Source organism: Calidris pugnax, unplaced genomic scaffold (genome assembly GCF_001431845.1).
Source record: "Calidris pugnax isolate Ruff unplaced genomic scaffold, ASM143184v1 scaffold292, whole genome shotgun sequence".
In the NCBI taxonomy this organism is placed as follows: Eukaryota; Metazoa; Chordata; class Aves; order Charadriiformes; family Scolopacidae; genus Calidris; species Calidris pugnax.
In genome coordinates, this window is record NW_015091082.1 from 620386 (window position 1) to 646818 (window position 26433).

The following is a 26433-nucleotide window of genomic DNA, read 5'->3' on the forward strand; positions in this document are numbered from 1 at the left end:
TTAACAATGGCTCTGGGTAAATGGACACTTGTTGCGCTTTGTTTAAACGATTACATCTCAATTATCGCTGGATGGTGAGAGCATGGGTAATACCCTCCGCTCTTTGTTAAAAAGGCTCTAATTAAAACCGGTTCCTGCTCTCGCCTCTTGGATAAATACGGACGTGAGGTAGTTCAGTGACACTCTGTCAAACTGCCGAATGGAGAGCGAGTTCCCCATTCATCCCCACAAACGGCGGCGTTAATTGGGGTGCGGGGTGCGGATGGCAGGAACAGCGCTGCCAGTGTTGGTGCTAATCCTCTCTGCTTGGCTGGGCTTTCCCAGTGCTCGGGACCCCGGTGCTCTTCTCATTTTCCAGGATTTGTGTCTTTTTTCCTTTCCCCCCCCTCCTTGCCCCCACCCGCCTGCTCACGAGCAGCAGTGCTCCTCAGTCAGTCGGAGGTGCGTCCCACTCCCATCCTGCCTTTTGTTTGGTGCAAATTTAGCCCCAGAAAAAGCTGTGTTGAAACTGGGGTCTCCTTTGAGCTCTGTAATAAGCCAGCGACTCCCAGTCCGAGTGAGTTGGTGTATTTTTTTTTTCCCCCTGCGAGAGGACAGCTTTCTGTGCTGATTAATTGGGGTGCGGGGTGCGGATGGCAGGAACAGCGCTGCCAGTGTTGGTGCTAATCCTCTCTGCTTGGCTGGGCTTTCCCAGTGCTCGGGACCCCGGTGCTCTTCTCATTTTCCAGGATTTGTGTCTTTTTTCCTTTCCCCCCCCTCCTCACCCCCACCCGCCTGCTCACGAGCAGCAGTGCTCCTCAGTCAGTCGGAGGTGCGTCCCACTCCCATCCTGCCTTTTGTTTGGTGCAAATTTAGCCCCAGAAAAAGCTGTGTTGAAACTGGGGTCTCCTTTGAGCTCTGTAATAAGCCAGCGACTCCCAGTCCGAGTGAGTTTGTGGTTTTTGGTTTTTTTCCCCTGCGAGAGGACAGCTTTCTGTGCTGATGGTGTTAGATGTTACTGGAGCTGGTCGCTTCCCAGTCCTAGTTTTTGCTTTGACTCAGGATAACTCACGTTTTCCTAGCCCTTTGCCACAGAGCCCAAATTCCCTGCTGGCTGGGCCGGCGGCATCATAATACACTCAGCCCCTCTGACTTTTTGCTCGGTGCTGTTTGCATGCAAATATATTCGAATATAATCGTACGGATGTGAAAGCGTTCGCCTGGATTTTTTTCCTATCCTCTTCGCTGCGACCTGCTTCAATCGGGACTCCTGACCCCTCCGGCTCCTCTTCCTGTGTCCCCCTGGGGGGAGAGGATGAGTGTGCGGCGCTGGAGAGCGAGGAGGAGGCGTGCTGGGGATGCCAGCTCTCCTTTCTGAAGCGACCTGGCGTGTCGTTAATGCTGGATAATCACCCTGCCAGCCCTGCGGAGAGGAAAGGAGCTAATGCTCTAAGGCACGCTCCAGACCCAGTATGACGGTGCAGTATTTGCTGCTGCCACAGCACTGGATTAAGCAGAGAAGAAAAGATCTGGGGGGGAAGGAGCTACCTATGGTTGTTTTAACTCACTGCCAGCAATATCTCTTGCTTTTGCTGGCTAACGCTCGCCCACGGTGGCAGGCGTTACAGCTCTAGGACTTCAAAAAGGAGCTAATACAGGAGCAGATCCAGGGATGCTGTTCTTCCCCTTCTCCCTGCCCAGTGCAGGACTGTGAAAGACAGGGAGAAAAGATTACAGTGACTGTAAATGAGCATGTTTTATGGGTGTTTTTTTCTTGAATTGAAGGTAGGAGTGATAGCATCTTTGATTTTTGTAGTCAGGGTGAAGGAATCTCCTTCGCTCCAGAGGTGCAGCTGTACCTAAGAGGGAAGGAGGTACCTAAGAGGGAAGGGGGTCATTGTGGGCACCCAGAGATGGAGAGAGGGAGCGATCCTGACACAGAGGAGAACGTTCATATTCCAGCAGCTTCTGCGTGATCTCTGCATCACCCTTCTCTCGGGGATACGATGCTTTCTACTCGGAAGGAAAACTTGTACGGTTTTCCTGTGCCGTGGCCCAGCAGCCCAGAGCAGTAGTTGTCTCCCTTCCCCTCCCACGCTCCGGTTTGAGCGCGGCAGTGATTGATGCGTGAGTGACTGAACACCCCACCAAATTGATTGCCAGCGAAACAGAGAGCGGTTCCGACATCTTAGCTGGGCTCCCGCTCCCAGCTCTTTATCCTAACAGCCATTTGGGGCCAGGAGCTTCTGCTCGTATCCCTCAAAGCTTCCAGAAATCCATAGGTAAGGGGAGACGGCGCTGCGCTGAGCCACGCTGGGAGAGCTTTCCCTGCGGTACGGAGAGCTGGTAATGCAATACGGAAAACAAAAATATATCTAAACTGTGCTGATCTGTAATGCGTCGTTCTGCAGTGGGGAGTAGCTTCTGCAGTAACATTACACGGCCAGAAAATAACACGAGACTGTCTGTTGGTAAAAGCAGCGTCTTTAAAGTTGTGGCTGGCAGCTCCTGTCAGGTCCTGACACTCCTAAAACCCCCGAGGAGGCTACAGCCTGTCCCAAAGAGCCGTCTGTCCCTCCAGGTACATTTACCTGGCCAGAAAGCAAGAGCTGTATGTATCCTCCGTGCCCCTGGCTCTGCACCACTAGTGGGTCATGTAAAGAGAGGAAAACAGGGGATGAAGCCATCCAAAAATGTGCGTGAGGTGCATGGCATGTCACCCAGGCAGGTGCAGCCGCGGGGGCACCGCCAGGCACCATGCTCAGAGATGCAGGAGTTAAATTATTCCTGCAAATGTATACCCCTCCTCTCCCAAAAGGGACTTTGCCTCCACTCATGAGCGTAGCTGTTCGTGACCGATGGTTTTCTCTGTGATGCAGCCAAGAAAATCAGTGGATTTGGACCTGTCTTGTCCACTCACGAGACTCCTGGTGTACCTGGATTCAGGTGTTCAGTGCAGCGTTCATCTGGGCACGAGCAGGGAGCGTTTGCTCCTTGCAGTGGGTTGAGGAAAATCACCTTTAGGATCAACTTGGCTAGTTTCAAAGCCAAAATACACCGTATTGAAGAGACCACTCCACCCAGTGATGCCTTTGGGGTAGACACACCTGAGTCACTGAGCACCTTCTACAGATGTAACGCTGTTAATGGGAATTGCTCCCCCGCAAGAGAGTACGATGTTAATTCAGAGTCTCGTTCTTTTCTCTATATGAAATATCCTGCACCATTTTTACTCGTGCTTTGTGTCCAACCGGTACCCCTGCAGTGTTGTTTTAATTAAAACAGAAGTGGAAATAATGAATTGGTGGTATTGGTGGTGATTCTGCAGATACGTCGATGTTAATGCACAGTAAAACGCTCTCCTGATAGCTTTCTGGGCTTCATTAAATTAAACGTAGATGTCCCAAGTCTGGATTAATTTTTGTGTGTTTGCAGAGACAAGATGTGCCTTTGGTAAAAGGATTGAACTGTGAAATGCAGTGCTATTGCAGCAGGGCTGCCGTTCCGGGGTTTAAAAAGAAGCAACTTTGAATTTGGGAGCGTCAGCGGTGCCGGTGTGTTTGCAGAGGGACGGGAGCTGTGGTGGCACCGTGGGTTAAATGGGAGCTTGGGACCTCTGGAAGTAACTGTCACCCTCACCTTGTGGGAAACGCTTCTTCAGGGTGGGACGTTTTGCCTGTCAGCAAATGCATTCCTGATTTCTTTGGTGCTTCTAATTTTTTTTTTATTTTTTTTATATTTTTTTCTTTAAGATGGGGGTGGTCCGTTTCTCGATTCTTCTCTGGCTTTTTCTGCACTGTAATGATGGCACCATCACCTGACTGCTGGAATATACTGGCCTGACTTTAATCATGGGGTGACTGGCTCTTAGCATGGCTTCATCTCTGCTGTTTTACATCCCCTCTCGTAATTGCACGGCCGCTGCCAGCCTTGTTTTTCTATTGGTGACAGCCAAAGGCACGTTAGTATTTTTACGTATCCTTGTACTTTTTTTTGTTTGATGGTTGAAGTGTAAGGTGAAGAAGTGGTACTTTTTGTCAATAAAATCCTTTTTGTTTGCAAGCGGCAAATAAATACATATATATTTTTAACCCCTCGTGCAATCATTTGTAAGACAACGTTACATGTAAAAACCACGTTTGTAAATATCATAGGGAAGCAGGAATAGTTGGGCTAAGCCTATATGAATAACAGTGCTGCGTTTCTGTAGTGCTGACAGTTTTCACTGAGGTATAGATGCTTACGATGAAATAACCTGCTCAAAGCCACGAGAAAGAGCGATGTTTAATGTAAATAGTATCTAAGTCTTTTAACTGCTAAATAACCAAACCCGGCAAAACAATAGAGAATCAAAGCTCTCCTTTAAAGGATATTGACAGCAATTAATATGCAGTAAAATTAGCTGCCGGTACAAGTTGTTTCCACGGCTCTGCAGGTCTAAAATGGCAGAAGCTTTCCGTTGCTGTATAAAAAAATCAAACTACCATTTATTTCAGCCTCATGGTATGTGCAAATTCATGCAGCTCGGGTTAAGGGAATAGCTTCACAACTGGTGTTACAGTCTGGGGCTGGAGTGCTGCATCACAATGCAGCAAATGCATTTTCCACATTAACCAAACATGACAGCTGAAACGATTATTAACCATGCAATATGTCGGAAGTCATCAAAAATTCACATCAGAGTAATTGCAGTGGCTCGGGGAAGAAAAAAAAAATAAATCATAGTAGCATCTCTCTCCCCACCGCCTCACCCCTTCCTAATTCCTACATGGTACAGTCCGTTAACAATAAAATATCCTTCTGTAACCTATAAACTGTTACTCCCATCAGTTACTGGTTTCAGACTGATGCTTTCCCTAGAATTTGAATAAAGCACCACTGGAAAAAAAAATAAAAAAAAAAAATAGATGCTTTACAGACAGTGGTGTTCAGCTGGGGCAAGCAGCTGCTTTCTTATTGTCTTGCTGGACTCTTGACTGTCTCAGCCATTTCAGGACTTGCAGGTTTGATTTTATTATTTTTATTTTTATTTAAGCCGAGAAAACTTGAGCGTTTAATACAGAAAGATTCCAGCTGTGTAAGCCTGAATACCAGGCAACTGAAGTGTGGCAGTCACAGCCAGCATTGACAGGTTTGTAACTCCTCAGTACTGAGATCTACAGGTAGGAATGTATGTATTTAAAAATATATATATAAAATGAAGGTAAAAAGCTTGCTTTGATACGAGAGAGTTTTCCTTCAGGTGTCTTCTGTGGCGGTTTGTCTTTGTGCTGTTGCTGCAGGTTGTTGAGATGTGTAGGTGAGTAATTCCAGAGAACAGGTGGGTAGTTTGGGAGAAATCCTCCTTTGCTCGCAGAGAAGGAAACCTGAAGGTCTGTGCCTTTTCCCTTGGAATATTCCTGGCTGGAGCCGCTGCTGGGTGGGGCTGCCCAGGGCTGCTCGGGCTTTCATCCCGCTGCCTTGTTCCTTACCCCCTTGACATTGCTGACTGGGCTTTTCTTTTAAGCAGAAATGCAGTAGCGGAACTTTCCGAATGCCTTTATTCCTGTTGGTTTTTTTTTTCCTCTTCCCTAGGCTATAAAATGTCTATGGGAGTATTTTAAACAAAACAAAAAAAACCCAAAGATGCTGCTTGACTGTATGATTTTTCTGTTAGTTTTCATTGTGGTGCAAAGATACCAGTCCACTCTGTTTCCTCCGTTGCTACACTTATGATTTATTTAGGAGACACGCTAAACTTTCTTTCCTTTTATTATGAAGTAAGGATTTCAAATGTGGGATGAGAAGGAAAATAAGACAGAAAATATCTCTACTTTCCCATAGTAAAAGAAGCTACTGGGAGATATGCTTTTTGTTTTTTTTTTCCCCCCCCGAGGTGGTGAAGTATATTTGCTTAGTCAACTGGAGTTTGCAGCCTAGACCCCACCTCTCTTTCAAGTGAACGGGGTACGTTATGAAAGGGGTTAAACCAGTAAAATCATAGCAGAGGGAAGCAGTCGGGGAATGAACGTTTATAGAAATGTGGTGGCCGGGGCTGGGTGGGAGCTGATTTTTCTCTATTCTCAGATCTGGGGGGCTGCCTGCCAAGGGGCAGCTCTGCCTTCCTTCGGCGTGGGGACAAAAGTCCAGGGTGGGTTGCTTTTTTTTGTCCCCCCTCGCCTTTTCCCATTCTTTCTCTCTATACAGAGGAGAGCAGGTTTATGAAACGTGCTGTGCCAGGGGGGCTCGTGCAGCAGAGAACGACTTGCCTCTTTCGGGGCTCCTTCCCCAAAAATTAAGGTGCCCGTGTGCCCTCTTCTTCTGCGCTCTTGTCACCTGAGAGATGCTCGGGAGGGGAGACAGGGGAACCGTGGCAGAGCACGGCCAAAAAAGTTGCCTCTCTGGAACAAGATTACCTGTGCTAAGGCTGGGGGGGGGGGGGTTATCTTGCCACAGAAGCAGCTCGGCAAGAAATCAAGTAAAAGACAATGAAACGTGTGGTTTGCATGTGTGAAAAGATGGAGGAAGCCATCGCCACTGACCCCGCACGGGAGACGGCTCCGTTGTAGAGTGGGGGGAAATTATTTTCCTTTGTCTGAAGTGGGTGGGAGACAAGAGTTCGACCCCCCCCCCCCTCCAGCTGCAGAAATTAATATATGCAAAAAAACCCGGGTGTAATTATTAATTAGCTGGAGGTCTCTTCTAGCAGGGTTTTCCGTGCTATCTGTTGGCAGCATCTGGAGTTGGCATTTCATTTCCATGGGAGTGGGGAAGCTCGCGTGCCGGGTTAATGCGACGCGCAAATAAAGGCACGCGCTGCTGGAGAGTTCCTCAGCCAGGGTGGGGTACAGCCGGGGGGAAAAATGGAAACCTTTTGTCTCCTCAGCACGCTGCTCCCGTGCCCCGAGTCGGGAAAGTTTAAAACCCCAAGGTTTTATTGCACAATAGGAGGAATAAGCTGAGAAAAGGGACAAAGTGTCTGTGCCATCGCTTGTGGCAGCAGAGATTTTTAATACGTGCTTTTCTCTCCGAGCTTTGTCATGTCAAACATTTTCAAACGCGATTGCAGCAGGCATATTCTAGACTTCCGTTTTTTATTTTAATGATCTGCAATTAATAATTCATGGCTAATTTTAATAATTAACTTTGTGAAATGTATCAGTAATGTAGTAAGGAAACACCATTTCTAAAGACCATGGCAGAGGATTGAGGATTTAAAAGATACCGTGACACATACGGACTCCTCCAAATTGCTTGCTTTCACTGTCAGTAAAATATTTATATTTATTTCAAGGGACACGCTGCCGTGTTGCAAATACCTATTAGGTGAACAAAGTAGCTGTGATTTATTTACAGATATTTAGGAAGAATGATTTGGGTTTATTTTTCTAAGTCAGGTGGATGGTTTTGCCAGATCACCTCATGTTATTTAAGGCTTCAAATTTGCTCATTTTCTTGAAAACCCAGCGTGTATTTTAAAAAAAGACAAAACAACTTCTCTTCCTCACACTAACGTGCATGTAATCTTGGCTTTTTGTAGGGTCAGCCAGCCACTGTCAGCAAAATAAAGCGGGTTTAACTTTGGAAAGGTTGTCTTTCTCTCTGTGGGTTTTTCTGGGAGACTTCAAATGGCGATAGAAAGGTGAGGGGAGACCCTGTTGGGGGGGAAAGATCCCCCCCGTGCTGGGGTGTGGGGTCTGCATCCCAGTTTCACTTGGTTGTGGCATTCCCAGTGCTGACGGGGACGCTGGTGGCTCCGAACCAGGCGTTGTCCCTCGGAGGCACCAGCGTTTGCCGCATCCATCCCTCTGTGCTCAAAATACAGATGGAGGCTGGAAGATTTCAGTTTGGGTTTGTTGTTTTATTTTTTTTAACCCAAGCAGAAAGGTAAGTGATGCTCCCGAGGAAGGTTCAGGAGGGCGGCACACAGGCTTTCTGCTGTGGGGCAGCCGAAATCCTTCCGCTCAGATCAGCCCCAGAACAGGGAGAGTGTCAGGCTCAGCAGAAGAGGTAAAGAGAACCAATTTTTTTCCATTACTATTTTTTTTTTTTTACGTACAGTTTCAGACTAATTGAAGGCATTTAACTGTTTCTATGTGTCTGAAATTGTGCAGGAAGAGATGTGCATATGCCAACAACGTTTTTGCTTTCCAAAAGAAACCTGAGAACATCCCTCTTTCTCGCAGACAGCCAGGTTACGTGCTCCCAGAGACAGGCAGAAGGATAAAGCGCTTCCAGGGGAGGGGGAGACCGAAGGACTGCACTCAAATTTGCAGAAGTGTGGGTTAGAGGAGACTGGGTTGTTAATGACTTGCAGGTTTGTTTAAATCATTTGTCCTTCTGGCTGGTGTTCCATCAGAAATGTGCCGTTTCAGGCTGGGAAATACTTGGAGTGGTAGGGATGGCAGTTTGGGTTTTGGATCTGATCCTGAGAAATTAATTTTCTGCCGCCAGTTAAGAAGGTTTCTTGTATCTGAATCTCCACTGATGCTAACGTACAGTTAGCCCAGCCGCAGCTGCGAGCTTCTCGGTGAGCATCCTTTCTGCCTTTTTCTTGTCTTTTCAAACTACTCCTTTATTAGCTAGTGGGTTTATTCTCCCGTGGCAGGGCTGGACGCTCCTCTTTCCTCGGCTTTCTCAGTTTTTTGTGTGGTGCTGCCAGATTTCCAGGGGCTGGTTTCTCAGCTTTACCCCGTCTCAGGAGACTCCTGGCCACGGTAAATCCAGGTGTGGTCCGCGATGGCAACCATGGCTTCGTCCCTGTCCCCTGCCCCTGCCTGCAGGGACCCGACACGGGCAGAAATTCAACGGGCAGGTTTTATTTGCCACCGTGTTATTTCAGCGGGGTTGCCTCTTGAGAGGGGGAAGAACTTCTGGAGGAAAATGTGGAGTAACCACGATGCTAAAATGGCAGCGGAAGAACTAAGAAAATGGCGTCATCAGTGAAATTATATTCGATGGCTTGATTTGAGGGCGTCCTGCCTGGTGTGAGGGGGTTTCCAGCCAGAGGTATTGCTTTACAGGCTTGGTTATGACTGTACAATGAAGATTTTAAGTCATTTTAATCTGTAGTTTTTTCCTGGTGTTCTCTAAAAAAGCGTGGTACCAGAGAGGCGGATATAATAGCTTATTCCAGTTAATGATCAGAAATTACCTTTGCTTGCATGCTATAAATATTTTTAATATAGGATTGCGTTGTGCGTCTCAAGCCCATTGGAATAACCTCATAATTTAATTTCTAAACTAAACTAAAAAAAAAAAAAAAAAAAATCCAAAGCCCTGAGTTTTGCTTTGACTGCGAATCTCTTGATGCATTTACGATTTTTGTAGGGTTGTATTTTTTAATCAGGATGCTAATATGAGGATGTTCATAGCACAGGGGAGAGTCCGTAGCCGCTCGTCCTGGTGCAGAGCAAAGCCCCACACCAAGGTCATCCCTCCGCACTTAAAAATCTTGGGAAAAACCCATAGCGGGGTCTTTGGAAACTCAGATTTCAAATTGTGGGGTTCATTCACTCTGTGCCGATGCCGACGGTGAAACGCAGTGCTAAAGGAGATGGGCTTCCCGTGGGCCTGATCCCTGTGGAGACCTTCCCTCGCTCCAGAGGTTGTGTTCCAAGTGGGATGACTTGGCATTTCACCGCCTCTGTGGCATTTTGGTTTCTTCAGCTTGTATTAAGACAAACAGAAAGGCTGTGGGAGATGCTTTCAGGTGTGATTACCGGTGTTATTCAGCTGAAGAAGCTCCTTCTGGTGGCTCTCAAGTAACATTTCCTACTGCCGTGATTGGCAGACAAGAGTCTGTCCACCTTCTTTATCTAGTTTGGAGATAATATATTTTTGTATTTTTTTTCACTGCTTTCCTTCTTTCTGTTCCTTGCATGACCTCTAAGCAGGTTGAGGTTGTTCAAGACGTCGCGTTGGGTTATTGCACGGATTTCCGTGGTGCTTTGTAGCTTGGTAGGACCTGGGATTCTTGCTGCACAGCCCCCGGTTGCGTTGTAGGGAGATGGACAATGAGTAAACGCCTGGGAAGGAAGTGAGACTCACTAGAGAAGGTACCACCGGTGCTTACACTATTTTTGCATGGTGTTAATAATTGCTGTCAAAAACGAGATGTGCGGTGGAGGCTGATAATCGGATGTGGAAGAGAACCTCATCCTGAATAAGTTTGGTGTAAAATTTTAGGTTAAAATAGGTGTTATCTTGGTTTTATGCATTTGTGACATTGCAAAAAGCCTACTAAAGGCACTGAGAGCAGCATCCCCATGCGCTGCGGAGCCCAACATGACAGGGCAAAGATTTTTAGAGCCTGGGGATGAGAGACTAATCCGTGTAATTGACGTTATTTTGGTTTTGGTCTGAAGGGGAAAGACACAACAAATAGTACAGATAACTATTAATATTTCAATAATTAGCTACAATGTATAAGTAATATATAATTTACATTCATTGTGATTTGTGTTCTTTAGAACTGGGTGTCCTACTTTACTCATTGTAATCACTACGCTTGGGTTTGTGCAATCTTGAAATTTCTCTGACGTATTTTTGTAAAAATCTTAAAATGTGTGGGAACACTGCAGTGCGTTTCCATGTTGCGTTAGGAGATAAGCCCATTTTTAAGTGAAATATTGAGGTCTTCTAGTTCGTGAAAGCCTGAACTCACTGAGAATCCGATGTTGAATTAGAAGAAATGAAAATTAAGCGGAGTCATGTTTCCTGCCGGCGGTGCTGATCTCCCTTTATATACAGAACGTGTAGCAGGGGCTGCTGTGTGAGTGCCTGGGACAGTATTCCAGTAGGAAATATTAACAGTGGCATTTTTCTAGACATTTTGAGTGCGATAAAGCCATGTTCTCTGTATGTTTCATGGTAAATGTTGCTTATATTTGCTGCAAACGCCTTCCGTTCTCCTTGACTGCTGCAAACGCCTTTCAGAGGGCTGTGGTTGGGTGTGGGGTGTGATGGTGGCTCATAGAATAGTTTGGGATTGAAGGGACCCTAAGACCACCCAGTGCCACCCCCTGCCCTGGGCAGGGACACCTCCCACCACACCAGGGTGCTCCAAGCCCCCTCCAACCTGCCCTTGAACCCCTCCAGGGATGGGGCAGCCACAGCTTCTCGGGCCAACCTGGGCCAGGCTCTCACCACCCTCCCACCAAACAAGTTCTTCCCCACATCTCAGCTCCATCTCCCCTCTTGCAGGGTCAAACCCTTCCCCCTCCTCCTAGGGCTCCCCTCCCTGATCCAGAGTCCCTCCCCAGCTTTCCTGGAGCCCCCCTTCTTTAGGGACTGGAAGGGGCTCCAAGGTCTCCCCGGAGCCTTCTCTTCTCCAGGCTGAACCCCCCGACTCTCTCAGCCCCCCCTCCCAGCAGAGGGGCTCCAGCCCTCCCAGCATCTCCGGGGCCTCCTCTGGCCCCACTCCAAAAGCTCCATGTCTCTCCCGTGCTGCGATGGATCAGACCTGGATGGTTTGATCTTAGCTCTTCTGCACTTAACAGATGATCTCCTGGCTGAAGCTGGAGCTAAGAGGTATTTGTGTTTTTTCCCCCGAAGACTGTTTGCCTGTCTAAGGAGCATGTTTCCAGTCTCCACTTGCCAGATCCAAACAGTCCCAACAAAAGTCAAAGAGCAAGCACCATCTGCCCCAGCTTCTGTTAGGAGCTGATCTGTGGTTTCCCAAGGAGCACTGCTTTCCACAGTTTGGGTTTTTCCTGTCACAGCTAGAAGGAATAATGATATTTATCCAACACAGCAAAATCCAATGTTCTTGGGTACGGTCTGAAGATCACTGTAAAAACTGCGTGAGTTTCACAGATCAAACAGTCTAAACTAGTAAAAGATCACTCAAAAAAAGTACTGATTTTTGCATTGCTGGCACTAACCTACAGCAGAGAGCGCTTTGTAAATATTTGCCTCCAGCTCACCCTGCGACAGGGATTAAAGGCTGCATTCAAAGCTGAGCATTACACCCATGGGGGGGTAGGAGAGCCCCGTTCCTGCCCCAGAACTTGTCTCCAGCGAAGGTTGCTGCTGTGCATCTCTTCCATGATGGACCCAACCTGTTGAAGAAGGCTTGTGGGCAAGTGGTAGTCCCCCTTCTTCGGTCCGCACAGGCTCTTGCACCACTTGCTGCCACTGCAGTGAGGTCCATGTTGCTTCTCCTACATCACGAAAGGCGCCTGTATTGCAACTCCGCAAAATTTTGATTTGGCTGGAGCTGAAAGCTCTTTGAAAAAGCGAAATAACCTTTAAAGTCATTCCTGGTCATGCAATGGTGCAGAGATTAGGCCAGTGTTTGTATATTTTAATGTGCCACCGAAATGCTCTCTGCTCACAGGGTCGAGAAGAGCTCTCCCACCATGGCTTTCAAATGAATTGAATGTTTGGATACAAGCATGAAGCACAGACTCAGTGCACGGGGGCCCGTAATTCAGACCCCTCTGAAGGCAGGGAGTGGAGCAGAAGGTCTTGCCCCAGCCCAGTGTTTGGCTGTAGCAGCCCAGTTTTGTGTTAGAGCTATTAGGCTGCGTGGTTTTCCTTCTCGAGCTTCAACACGGCTTTGAAAATCTGTGATGCAGCAACTTGTTCTTGGGTCTTAGCACACTGCAAACCCTTCTGGTTTTTCCCTGCTTTTTCTCCAGTTTCAGTCAACAGTAAATTAATATTTTTAGAAAAACGTTGCAGGATTTTCCATTCTAAACACAGAGGTGAGGAACTTGAGAAATGTGTGTTGTAGTTTGACGAGCTCAGCTCTCTTAGACTGGGAAAACTTCGTATTACTGAATTCCTGACTTGAAGACTTCATGTGGCTGTGGGACGAGCCTCGTCCTTTTTAGTGGACCTTTGTGGCTGTGTACAGTGTTCCTTGTCTCTCACACAGCTTTGATGTGAGGCAAACTGGTAAATCACCCTTCCTTGGCTTCTCTTCCTCTCTGCTTTGGCCCCGTAGCAATTTTGCCATCTAAAATCCTCTAAGGAGAAAGCCAATTTCCCAAATGCTCTGAGCTCATTGCGTTTGGGAGCTGACCTTTGGGCAGCTGCCTTGTCACTTGGAAGGACGCTGTATTGCCAAAGTAGGTAGTGAAGCTGCTTATCTACATGGTTTTTAGCAAAAGCTGATGCTTTCTGTAAAACAAATCTTAGGAAGACCCTACAGAAGCTTCCAAGAGACGCTGGGGTGATCCATGCAAAAAGAAAATGCCCGTCCTTGGGAATACATCAGTTGGCCACACCATTGCTCACGGGCCCATCCGCCTGGCTGTTCAGAGCCAGCCAGCAAGCACTGATGCTTGCCTCAGCATAAACAAGAATTCGGATTTTAAAAAAGCAATATTAGGTAGTGTGGTCTGTTATTGTGGCAGTGGGTTCCGGGTAGTTTTGCTTCATTTTCTGTTCCCAGAGAGAAGATGGTCAGGAATGCTGTGCACCATCCTGGGAGTGTGCTCAGACACACACACATTTGCAGTAGGATTGATTTAGCAAATAATTTCTTTAAAATGCTGGTAGAGGTAATAAAATCAGGTGCTTCATCTGGAGCTACTGTTCCCAAACCATTACCGAAACTGACTTGTGTTACCCGTGTAGTTGTCATTCCCACTGGTCCTTTGCAGGATCCACTGGATCTACTGGAAATCCAGCATTGGGAAATATTTTAATCAAAGAGCAGTTGACTTGAAACTGCCCCAGATTGTTCATTTCGTTTTCTCCTTTCTTCCCTTGCCAGTGAAAAAGTAAGCCTTGCTGTCAACATCCAAGGCCTCAGTATACTATTTGGCAACATTTGCCTTCTCTTGACAGCTTGAATACCAAGATCAAGTATTAAAAGTATGGCCTGGCTGATGGAAGTAATTAGGAGGCTTCTACCAGCCAGGAGAGAGTTTACTAACCTCATTTACTGCAGTAAGTGGAGGAGACTTTCAATCTCCTGTCAAACACAGACCATCAGTGCACACCTGCCCTTTCCTACCCATAATGAATTGGGTACTGGAACACTTTTCTTGCTGGAATTCAGGCTGGAGCAAGGCAGGTGCTGGTTCCTGTCACATCAGCCTGTGCTGGGCAGAGGAACCCTGAGATGAGAAATGACAGCGGAGCAAGGAGCACGGCAAGAGCAGGGAAATGGTGTGACCTCCCAGGGGTCCTGCCCCTCCGCTGGTGGGGTGATGTCTACAAACCACCCTCGAGCGAGGCAGGGTGTCAGCAGAGAGAGGAGAAGGTGAGAACATCAGGCTGGAATCCAAGGGATAAGAGATCCAAGAGGAACTAGGGGAAGGCTGCTGGGGAAAGGTGCTGAGAGCCAGCAGACGTGCAAGAATAAGTGGAGCTATCTGGAAAATGGGAACCTGGAGGTGGGAGAGTGGGTGTATTTCTATGCCTGTGTCCCTGTTTTGCAAACACCATCTCATCAGATACTGTATAAACCATGTGTAGGAAACGTTCAGCAGCGAGTGCTGCGGAGAACCTGTGGTGGAGAAGAGTTGTGCTGCTTCCCTTCCAAACGAGAGGCAGGAAGAACGTGTGGGAGTCCCACAGTAACAGAGAGGAAAATTAAATGCCACTCACTAAAGCAGGACAGCATGATGTGACATGAGGGCTGTGTGAGCTTTTTGCGTAAACCTGCCTCGGGGAAATAAGATAAATTTTCATTTTCCAGCAAAATCCAGGCTACGTTGGGCTGCCTTGCAACGGCACGGAGAGCTGGAAGGTGAGGATTTCACCTCTGAGGTTTCAGCCATGCTGGTGTTAGCTATTCCTGTCTTTGCCATCTGCCGCTGTGAAATAGCCCTTTGTCTCCTAACGATCTCTCTGTTCTCCTCCCGCTCCTCTCTTTGGATGCTGAACACGAAGCCACGTCTCCTTGCTCCTTGTACAATCGGTAGCATCTCCCCAGAGAGGGCAGCTCCTGCCACGCGGGCCGTGGACTCCCTGTGGGTGCCAAACACCCTCCTGCCGTATCCTCCTTACGCTCCACAAACCTTCCTGGCAAAGTCCAACCTGCCTCTGGGACTGCAGACAGCTTTTAGGGGCAGGTGGAGGTGTAACTTGGTGAGCGCAACCAGGGCTCTTCAAGGTCCAGGCTTAAGAAATACGTGAAGCTGGGTTTTTCGTGGACCAAAATTCTCTAGTGTAAAGCCCATCTCTTCCATCCTTCTGCCTCCCCGTGAAGCTGGGTTTTTTGTGGACCAAAATTCTCTAGCGTAAAGCCCATCTCTTCCATCCTTCTGCCTCTCCTTGTTCCAGAGAGCTCTGCTTTTTCTCTACAACTCTCTACAACTACGTGAAAGGACCCCGTAGAGAGGTTGGTGCTGGTCTCTTCTCACAGGTAATTAGTGACAGAACGAGAGGGAATGGCTTCAAGCTCCAACAGGGCAGGTTTAGACTGAACATTAGGAAGGAATTTTTCACTGAAAGAGTGATAGGGCATTGGAACAGGCTGCCCAGGGAGGGGGTGGAGTCACCATCCCTGGATGTGTTTAAGGGACGTTTAGATGCAGTGCTGAGGGACATGGTGTAGGGGAGGACTTTGTAGAGTAGGGGAGATGGTTGGACTCGATGATCCCAAGGGTCTCTTCCAACCTAGACGATTCTATGACTCTCCTAGCAGATGGACATTTGTGTGCATTTATATACACCCGTGAAATCTGAATGTCCAGTGCCCGAAGCATAATTTACCACTAGGTGGCAATGCCATAGACCCAGGGAAGAAACACTGTTAGAGCAGCTGGATGCTCCTCACTTTCTTAAAGGGGGAGATTTTGGCCACCAAAGCCCGGAGTGACACCCTCTTGTTTGGCCTTAAGTAAGCAGGAGTCGTCTCCTGAGCAGTAACAGGAGCCCCAGCATCAGCTGCTGAAACTCCCTCTTCTGAGGTTTTAACAATTAGCCTGTAATTAACTGCTGCAGCGGTTGTCATGCTGCAGTCATAATGTTTAGCACAAGGCATAGGGCAACCTTTTTAAAATGCACCTCTCCTCAGTGAGGCATTACAGGTATTATTTTGAATGTGTGAGGATTTTCGTTTGCTAACGGAGTAGGTTTTGAGATTGGAAAAAGACAATTATCATCCCCTAATTGGCATTCGGTGTAATGTAATCCCTTAAACGGACCCGGTGAACTCTCTGGGAGCTGGGAGGTTTCATTAAGAAAGATACTCACCCTGGATTTACTGACTTCAAGGGAAGTTCAAGCACATCTTAAATTCCCCTGCCAATTACCATCACTGGTGTGGATCTTTCTACGCAGGTACTTGCTCAGCTCAGGGCACACATCCCTCCAAGGAGAGGAGAGGACCAAGGGTAGGACTTGGATCTCTGGGGGCTTTCAGGAGCCCAATGCTCCCAGAATGTTGGGGAGACAGGGCAGCCAGGACCTGGGCAAGCTGCTGTGCCTGGCTGGGTGTGCTCAACACATTCCGTCGCATCCGGATAGCTGTAGGGCTGCATCTTAGAGGTGATGGTGGGATTTTTTTCCCTGTAAAACTAGCAGCGTCGTTAGGATACGGCAAACGCACAGCGTTCTCTGCAGCGTCACATCCCTGCCATCAGAAATGTGGCTGTGGCTTCTGCTCATGTGTTGGTGAGTGCTTTGAAGGTCCAGAAGGCTTGTTATAACGCCAGGTAATTTTTCTCCAATATATGTTGGAGGGGGGAAAATAAAATGTAAAAAAAAAAAAAAAAAAAAAAAGAATTTGTTGCCCCCCCAGAGTCCTTCCACCCATCGACAAGCCTTACAAAGTCATGTCTCCATCCTTCCCCACCTCTTCTGCACAGAACTAAGATTGGACCTTGGCCCCCTTGGGTGGCTGCAGTGGCCCTTGCCTTGGTGACTGTATTAGTTGGTCCCCAGACGTGTGCAAGGGTCTGGCTTTAGCTTCCCTTTTCCAGACCATAACTGTGCTTTCTCTGTGGGTGTTGTCTGGCAGTAAAGCAGGATGTGGCAGGTGATGAGATGAAGAACAGACTGTGTAGAAGTGGCTACTGTCTTCCCTGTGTAATTCAGGGGCTGGTTTTGGGGCTTTGGGGGAGGACACGACAGCATCTGTCCATCTCGGAGGACGGCAGTTTGTTCTCTATCTCTCATGTACAGAATATATAAATATATCTATCTTGTATCTTTATCTCTCGTATGCAGAAAGGGGTCACATTCCTATTTCCAGCTGAAGGGGGTCACAGGCTCTCCCATAGCTCAACTGCTTGTTCTACATGTTTCAGAGGGAAGGGATGCGATGCCCTTTATTTCACATACTGGTGCTGGGTAGCAGGAGGGCAGACAGCACGTCTCTGCAGCATGGTTTCCTGCCAGATTTCTTCAGTTTGGGGAGATTTCAAGCCCTCCTCACCTCCCGGAGCTAAGCAGCAATCTCTGATAGCTGTGGCCACGTGTACTGCTGCTGCAGGATTGTTCTTAAGAGTCAAGTTATTTTCCCAAAGGTCTAAATCCCTCTGACAGCAAGTTTCCGTGCTCCCCTGGAGATCCCGAGCTCTGCCTAAGTTGTATGGGTCAGTGCAGATGGTGTCAGATAGTTGGGGTGGGAGCTGTTTATTTGCAGGAAAAAAAGCCTCCCGGATCCTGATGACACTGGAAAAGCATAAAGCAGGTGTGGAAAACGAAGGGCACGAAAAGCCTCCCGGTTCCTGATGACACTGGAAAAGCATAAAGCAGGGAACACTGACTTCCCACTCCTGGCTTTGTCAGCGGCTCTTCATTTTAGAGCTGTGGAGTGAGGACAGACTCTTAAGATATTAGCGCTTAATGGAGTTGGTAATGTTTTAGCTGATTACTTCAGAGGGAGACAAAGGCTTCTTCTCCTTTTTTTGTGATTTGAATAACGATTAAGTTGAAGTCCAGGAGTACAAATTGACCCAGTTTGTTTAACTGGTGGTATAACAGCGAGAACACAAAATAAAGATATTCAAGCCAGGGTGTAATAAAGGTTTCCTGTTTGTGTGTGTTCCTGCAGTTTACCCCATGGCTAGTTGTTTAAAATTCAAAATATCGTATGTTTCCTAGTATGAGGCACGAGAGGAACCTTTGGGATAAGGAGCTAACAAGCGCATCTGTTCACGTACACCTGACCTCTTGGAGATGAAAAATATAATTCTTATGTATTATTTTCTACCCGCTCCAGCTGCATGCCCAGAGAGAGCCTGCGCACTAAACTTTTCTTGTATGCTTTCCAGCCATTTAGTTATTTCCATCCTTCCTCAACTGACTATTTTTAAGGCTCTTTTTTTCACAGTTCCTATCAGGCCTCCGAGAGCTCCGCTCCTGCCTGAAACCGCCAAGTCAAAACCTTTTTTTTTTTATTTTTTATTTCTTTCCGACATACTCAAGTCCAACAATCTTATCTGGGCTTATCGCTCCTGCCAGCTTCCATCCCCGCTCCCTCCGACGCAGAGCCAGAGGAGGCAGTCGCTGGGACGCAGAGATAAAAGAGAACAGAAGCAGGACGTTTCGCCAGGATTTAATGCATATTAAACCAGGGGATTAATGCGTTTTCATTTTCCCCTCGCTCTGTAGGGGCATCCTGCTGTACCTCTGGTGAAGGACAGTGACCTTTCAACTTCTCAGGAGTGGGTTGGGGAGAGCTGCGAGCGCTTCTCGGAGCTGAAAGCGCTGACTGCCACAGTGTGTATCTGAGCTTAGTGCCAAGGCTGGTTTTTTTTTGACTGAAGCTCTGTTTCTCCTTTTCTGCAGGGATTCCTGAAGAATGAAAAAGATAATGCCTTGCTGTCAGCCATTGAAGAGTCGAGGAAGAGGGTAAGTTGGAAGCAAGCACCTTCTATTTTAAAAAAAAAAAAAAAAGAAAAAGGGGGGGACCCCCTAAGGAATTAATAAATTAGATATTTAATAAAACTAGTGGAATTTCAGAGGCCCGTATTGAGAATATAGAAAAAACTAGACATGAGGAAATACATAGAACTTCCAGGAGAAATAAGTCAGCTGTGTTTCAACATTCCAGGAGGCTCGTGGTGTTTTAAATCTGTTTGAGCAGAGCCGTCGTTGTTCCTAAGGCACAGCACACTCGTTCCCACCCTCTCTGCCTGGATGCTGGCTTTCCTAGAGAGGAGAATGTTAGGATGTGGGGCTTATTTCCTTTGAGAAACGCTGTGTGCACTGACCTCCCACGCAGTGAAGGTGATAAATGAGTTTATTGGAACTGTCTCTCCAGGTTTCAGGAGTTGAAGTACGTACGACCACATTCAGGCCAGTGCAGCAATGTGCTGTAAGGTTTAATTCCTGTGTCTGTAGAAGAGCCAGGACACCATACTGCATCACACTGTCCAAAGCAAATCTCTCATACAGGAAAAAGATAAAAAAAAAGGTTTTGAAGAAAATGCTATAATAAGAATGCAGAAATTCCCTCTTAGGCTCAGGGTCTGCTGAGTCCAGTTTTCTGCCCTCGAAGGGACCAATGCTGTTTTCTGATGTGAAATTCATCTGATCCTGTTCCTGAATCTCTTTATGCTTTTGGTATCTGTCATGCTCATGGGCAGTGATTTCCACAATTGAATTATGCAGCGTGGAAAGATGCTTCCTGTTGTTTGTCTGGGAAATGTCACTGCCCGGTCCCTGCTGATTCTGGTACGAGTGTTTCCCTCCACGTGCACTCGGGGCATCAGGTTCAGAACCCAGCCTGTGTTCCTTCCAAATGATAAGAAATAGTAGTTAAGCATTATTAAATTATTTTAATGACACATAATTATACTGTAATTATTGAAGCGTATTGAAAACCCTGTTGGAATGATTACAGTGAAGGTAAGGATAAGACCTATATTCTACCATGACAGTGTGAAGTGAATTTATATTATAAAACAAAGAAACACAAATCTTACGCTCTAGTTGCATGCGTGCACCGTAATTAAATGTTTGCCAAATGTCACTGCCTCTTATCAATTCATTTATACCGGGGAATGTTTTGCCCCTTAATTGCCAATATTAACAGTGGGCTCTAATGAGATTAAAAACTTACTCGGCCAACCAAGCCCTTTAGTTAGGTACCTGCAGCACAAAGCTGTGTGAAAGGGAAGGTTGGGAAAGAGAAAGAGGTGGAAGATCCAATATAGCTTATTCTCTATTTAGAATTAGTGGAAATATTCTGAATTTCCTGTCCCAATATACTTGAAGCTGCTAGTTAGCATCGTCCCCACAATAACAGGAAAGGTAGTGAAGCATCTTCTCTACCCTAATCCTATTGCCAAAATAAGGAATATTGAGGGGAAAAGCTGTTTCCTTCCACGAGTTCCCCAGTTGGAGCTGAAGACAATGTAGCACATCAGCCATTTTAAAGGTAAAAGGATGTTCCTTCTCGGGATGCGATTTTCCAACAGGCTTTCCTGAGTTACATCCCTGATGAGAGAGACTTTCGGATTGTTTGGCACTGGTTAATTCTCCTCAATACTTTTATTTTATTCTATTTCCCATTTAAAAGAAAACCCTACTGAAATAGACCTGAAAACGAAATACAGGCCACAAACACCCATCTCTTAAGAATGCAGTAAGTCAAACCTTGGTAGCCTCCGGGGAGATGAAAATGTGGTTGCCATTAGAGAAGTTACTCTCAACAAACGGCGCGGATCCGTGCTGACCTGGATATCGTGTCCGTGCTGCTAAATTAAAGAGAGAAACCTATCGATTTCTGGGCTGCCACCTTCTCTGTGTGTTGCAGTGCCGTGGGGGAGACACAGACCAGCTGGGTATGTGAGGGTTGTCTCAATTCCACACACACCTACTTTCCGAATCCCCTCGTACCTGAACAGGAAGCCTGTTAAAATAACGTGCAGCACATCATTAGCTCTTGAGGGCTGACCTGGTTGGTTTATCTATTTTCTGCTTAATTTTTGAGCTGGTCTATTAATAGCAGAACTAGGCTGCTTGGTGTTTCTGGGCGTTCATTAGCTGCTCTTCTTCACCCGCAGACTTTTGCCATGGCTGAGGAGTATCATCGAGAGTCAATGCTGGTTGAATGGGAACAGGTGAAACAAAGGATTCTCCATACTCTGCTCGCATCGGGGGAAGATGCTCTCGATTTCACTCAGGAAAATGAGGTAACTCTGTCTTTCTGAACACCATACAGTGTTGTGCACAACATGTGTGCAGCTGGCAGCACTGCTGAAACCACCTCTGGGTTATTCTGTAGCTACAACTGCGTGGAAATGTGAGAGATCAAATCTCTGCTTAATCCCAGAACGGCCAGGATGCATTGTCTAGCAAAACAGCAAACCTTTATGATTGGTTTTATTGACTGATGGGTACGGCAGCAGCGGAGCTCCTATTGCTGAAGCGATGTTTTAAGCAACACCTGTGCAAGCTTGGAAGCTCCATCACACTGACGTGTATTGGGTTAATATACTCAGGGGACAGAAAACACATCGGGGTAAGCTTCACCTTCAGGAAAGCTTTGCAACGCTAACGAGACCAGACAGCTTCTCAGGTGCAACTGGGCTCACGTGTAGGTCTTGGAATGTCTCTTTCCCCCATCACGGTGCTCCAGCCAGGGTTTACAGCTTGTTGTAGGAGCCTGATGAAGTCTCTCAGGTTTCCTGGCAAAACCAAATGAATATTCAAAGAAAAAAAAAATACCTTGCTGCCTCGTGTAGCTCAGATTAAAATTTTGTGCTGCCAAGACCTCTAGTGTTCAGCAATTCAAGGTCAATCCAGGAGGGACCAAATCTGTTGGGCGAGACTGACCCCGTGTTTAACACGGAAAAGTATTGACTAGCAACTTGTACCATAAGATAAGGAACGTTTTAACTTCAAGCTTTACAGTTTATTCTCTTAACTGGAGTGCTGCAGTTACATGGGCAGAGTTAGGGGCAGAGTTGTGGGAACTCCACCCCTCTGAGCTCGAGGCAACACACACATGTGTCCTGAAACACACACATCGCAGCCCCTGCACGATGCTCCACGAGGACTGGGACCATGAGAGGAGGGCGATGGGGGCTGGGGGGTGCAAATTGCTGTGCTCTCAGGCCAGAAAACAGGCCCAGGTTTTTACAGCCACGTTCCCCACCCCAATTTAAAAAAAAAATAAAAAAATAATATAATCTTGTTCATTGGAATGACTTATGGAGCTGCAAAGTGCATTAAAATAAATAATAAAAAAAAAGCCCTTGGTGTTAATGGGGTATGACCTGTATAGGGATTTGGAAATAATTAAAGTTGTTAATGAAATGTCCCTTTCTGATTACTGTTCTTTTAAATATAGGTTAATCCCAGTTAGGGTATATCTTTTTATAGAAGCTGTCTTCCCCAGAAAGTATTTTACTTGATACTTTGCTGTGACTTCTCGGAAGGTTGTCCAGCTTTCCAATATTAGAAATGCTAAATAATGCAGGCTGAATTAATTTAAAACTAGGAACAGCTCTCCCATTATTTTCGGATGTGAGTCCAAAGCCTTGGCAGCTATCCTGAGAGCTTCCAACATCTTTGGTTTGTGTGTGAGTTACTGCAGTGGGGTTTTCCTTCCCGAGTGTGGATATTGACTGTGAGCAGAAGCAATTTAATAACCTGCCCTGAAAAGGTAAAACCCTTTTCCTGGTGTTTTGGTGTCAAATGGACACTGCCCCTGGTCCACGGCACTCGAGATGCAGAACATCAAATTGGTAGGAGGGAGGGGAAAAAAAAACCCCTCTAATGTTTTTCATGAATGAGTTTAAAGACTCGATATACACTATCGCTCAATAATACTCCACTCTGTGTTTCAAAGCACTTGGAGTATCAGTATGTCATTTCAAGAGCATTTAAAATCCTTGATATATTCTAGTCTTAGCCTGAAGAAGTCAAAGGTCTGAGAGGTTTGAAGTGCATCTACTGCGTTAAAAGCCTGTTATCTAACCTCCCCACAGCAGGTTGTTCTTCTAAAGCCTTGTGCCAGTCAAATAAGTTTTTTGTGTGTGTGTGACACAAACAGACGCAGCCTGTAGAATATAGTAGAGGTTTAATTGATATCCTCTGGAGATGGAGAATCAACTGAAAAGGCAGAGATCCAAATGCAGCAGGGGGGCCGGTCTGCCTGCGAGCCAATTCTCAAGCTTTGGGCAAGCTAATTTGGGCAGAGTGAAATACCAACACATTATTCATGGAAATAAGACCAATTAACAAGCAAAGCTCATGATTCAAAGAACCTAGCGCAGGATTTGCCATTAGGGTTTTCTGCTCCCCCTGTCCTCCAACCTGGCTTCATTCCCGCAAGGGAAAAACACAGCTAATGAAGAGGTGCTTTTTGGGGAAAAGGGAGGAAAGCCCAGGTTTTGTTTTCAAGGTATCAATTATGCTCTCAAGGTGTTTATTCTGAGCTTCCTCTAGGGGCCAAGGCGTTTCTTTTGTCCTCTTATTCCAGGTTTTTCTTTCTTCCATCTCCGCTCCTGCTGTCAAACAACCTGCAGTGATGGGGAGACGCTGTTACTCTCGGTTTCTCTCCTGCCCCTGAAATCATATCCCTTAAATCCCAAGGACCGCAAGGTGCTCTCCACTGCACCTCAGCATATTTGGATGGTGTTTCTCCAGCTCAGTCTCCTGCCTCGTTTATTTGCCACCTCTTCTGGCCAAGCCATTTGGAGGGCTGACAAAATGTCTGCCCGGACTTCTGCCGAGGAATGTGCATATGCATATGAGGGTGATGAATAATTCATCTTCGGATGCACGTGGTTTGGGTGTGCAAGCGAAGCTGAACGCTCGGCTGGGTACAAATGAAGGGAGGACTCCTTTGAAAAGCAGCATCGTTAGGCGAAATGAATTTCAAGATTAAAAAAAAAAAATAAAAATGGGGCGGCAGTGCAATATAGCTGCAGCTTTCACGGGTGGGTAAGATTCAGAATAAATATTGCAGTTCCGAAGAATATTTTGGATAGACCTAAATTCAGGACAGGGAGAAGCAAATGCGGTTGATAAAAGCAGCAGAAGCTGTTAAGGCAGTACCAGGCTGGAGATGCAGAGGTGTGTGTGTGTGTGTGTGTGTGTGTGCACTTGCACTCCTGCAGTCCTTTGTGCATCACCCACCTCGCTGGTTTTCCTTTTGCTGCTCCAGTTCAGCTTGAGAGCCTGACCTGACAGATGATTCTGTATGCACCTAGCTGCTCTTTTCAACACGTCTTTCATAAATCTTTCCCTAGAAAACTTGGGAAGTTCTGTCTTGCCCACCAAAGGACATCCTCCTGCTCCCCATTCCCCCCACTGAGCTCCTGGGGGATGTCTCCTCAAACGCTGGGGACCGGCTGCAGCGGAATTGCCTGCACGGCTCTCTGTTCCTGCAGCTCGGGGTGAAGAGTGGAAACAGCCTTCCCCGTGCTGACTCACTGCTTTAGCTTGCTTTTTGAGATTTCCTTTTAGCACAGCCACCAGAGAGTTCAGTTGAGCTAGCGCTTTTTAAAAATTTAATAATTCAAAGATGAAGCCAGAACGCAAGTACGAGATGGAAAAAGCAGGAAATAAGCTTGTTCCCATGGCTCCTAGCATAGGAAAGGAAAGCAAGGCAAATTCTCGAGCTCCTGAATTTTTTTCCTTGCTGAAGGAAAGGACTTTCCAAGATGAGAGTGGACATTGAAAGAATTTGTTTTCGATGTGGCAGTTCTCAGCTGTGTCACACTGTTAGTCAGCGAGCCTCAAAACATTACAGTGAGGGTAAAATTAAAACTAGAGAAAGGAAAGGGGAAGAAAAAAAAAAACAAAACAAAAAGCCCCAAGCCCCAGTGCAGCTATTTCTTCATTTCAGGCGTGTGCTTCTGAATTCAGGTCCTTCCCAGTGGGGTTTAACCCGTGGGTGACACCCTGTGCGCTGGAGCGGCGACACGTGGATGGATGCTCTTTGGGGCTGCAAAGTGGAGAGAAAAAGGCACCAGATCCACAGAGCAGAGCCCCAGTCCTTGTGTTTCTAGCGTCTGGGCACTGGTTGAAAAGTGACACTAAGTCACAACGTACCCTTCTTCCCTTGCTTTAGAAGATGAAACCTCATCAGTAATTAATGACAACGTCCATAATTTAGCGTTACTTTAAATAACTCTGCGATTTCTCTGGCACGGCGTAGGGGAAGGCTGCAAAGCGCTATTTCTGCCATCCTGTCTGTTTCCCAGGAAACCTGCTTTAACAGCTTCTTTGTTCTTTAGAACAAAGAATTTGTCGGTTTTTAGGTGGGTTTAAAGGAATTTGTGTCAGATGATTTGGCGCTGAAAGAAAAACGCTAATGCTTCTGAATATCAGTATCCATTAGGAGTGACTGTGAACAGTTTTTTTAGTGGAAGTTCAGCTGCTAAAAGAAAAAGAGGGGTTTCTTTGGGGTTTTTGGTAAGGCATTTCTGTACTGCCCAAGGTCTAAAGGCATCTGCCTGCACCTGGGCAGAAATAACCCCCTGCACCTGCATCTGCCTGCACCTGGGGAGAAATAACCCCCTGCACCAGGACAGGGTGGGGGTGACCTGCTGGAGAGCAGCTCTGAGGAGAAAGACCTGGGAGTCCTGGTGGACAACAGGGTGACCATGAGCCAGCAATGGGCCCTTGTGGCCAAGAAGGCCAAGGGCATCCTGGGGGGCATCAGGAAGAGTGTGAGCAGCAGGGGGAGGGAGGTCATCCTGCCCCTCTGCTCTGCCCTGGGGAGGCCCCATCTGGAGCACTGGGACCAGTTCTGGGCTCCCCAGTTCCAGAAGGACAGGGAACTGCTGGAGAGGGGACAGCAGAGGCTACAGAGATGATGAGGGGCCTGGAGCATCTCCCTTCCGAGGAGAGGCTGAGGGACTTGGGTCTTTTGAGTCTGGAGAAGAGAAGGCTGAGGGGGGATCTGATCAATGCTTATAAATACTCAAAGGGAGGGTGTCAAGAGGATGGGGCCGGTCTTTTTTCAGTGGTGCCCAGGGACAGGACAAGAGGAAATGGGCACAAACTTGAATCTAAGAAGTTCCACCTAAACCTGAGGAGGAACTTCTTTGCTGTGAGGGTGGCAGAGCCCTGGCAGAGGCTGCCCAGGGAGGTGGTGGAGTCTCCTTCTCTGGAGACATTCAACCCCACCTGGACACGTTCCTGTGGGACCTGCTCTGGGTGGCCCTGCTTTGGCAGGGGGGTGGACCGGATGATCTCCAGAGGTCCCTTCCAACCCCATGTGATTCTGTTATCTGCCTGATTTTATAATCAGGTTGGACATAATTTAAATAGCATTATTACTGAGAAATTACCGCAGTGACAAACTAATGCCAGCAATCTTAAAGGTTTGTCTAGCTTCGGCTTTGATACCTTCATTCATTTGGATTTCACTGCACCAGAGACAAAAACAACTGAGTATTTTTTTCTTCTGTAGTCGACTGTTGTATGCTTCGCAGAATCACAAATAACACAAAGTTCTTACAAAGTCACAACAGAGATCAATGCCCTTAGCTTCTCGTGTAAATTCCCAGCTAACTCAGAACAGCTCCTTGGCCATTGGTCTTTAAATTCACAATTGCCAACGTTTTCCTAATCAAAACTCCTGGATGAGGACAGTGGATG

General features: G+C 46.9%; 1 protein-coding gene across 4 annotated transcripts in view; it reads left to right on the forward strand.

Moving 5' to 3' along the window:
* Positions 1-26433, forward strand: part of NUP93 (nucleoporin 93kDa) — an 85960-nt gene that overhangs the window by 35936 nt on the left and 23591 nt on the right. For 2 of the 4 annotated variants that reach the window (XM_014957391.1, XM_014957392.1), the window contains exons 4-5: positions 18658-18720; positions 20880-21008. In XM_014957391.1, coding sequence (XP_014812877.1) covers positions 18658-18720; positions 20880-21008 — 192 coding nt within the window. Of the gene's footprint in view, positions 1-4823; positions 4983-7946; positions 7969-18657; positions 18721-20879; positions 21009-26433 lie in introns of those variants that run through there. The other 2 variants (XM_014957393.1, XM_014957394.1) reach the window with 2 other exon arrangements.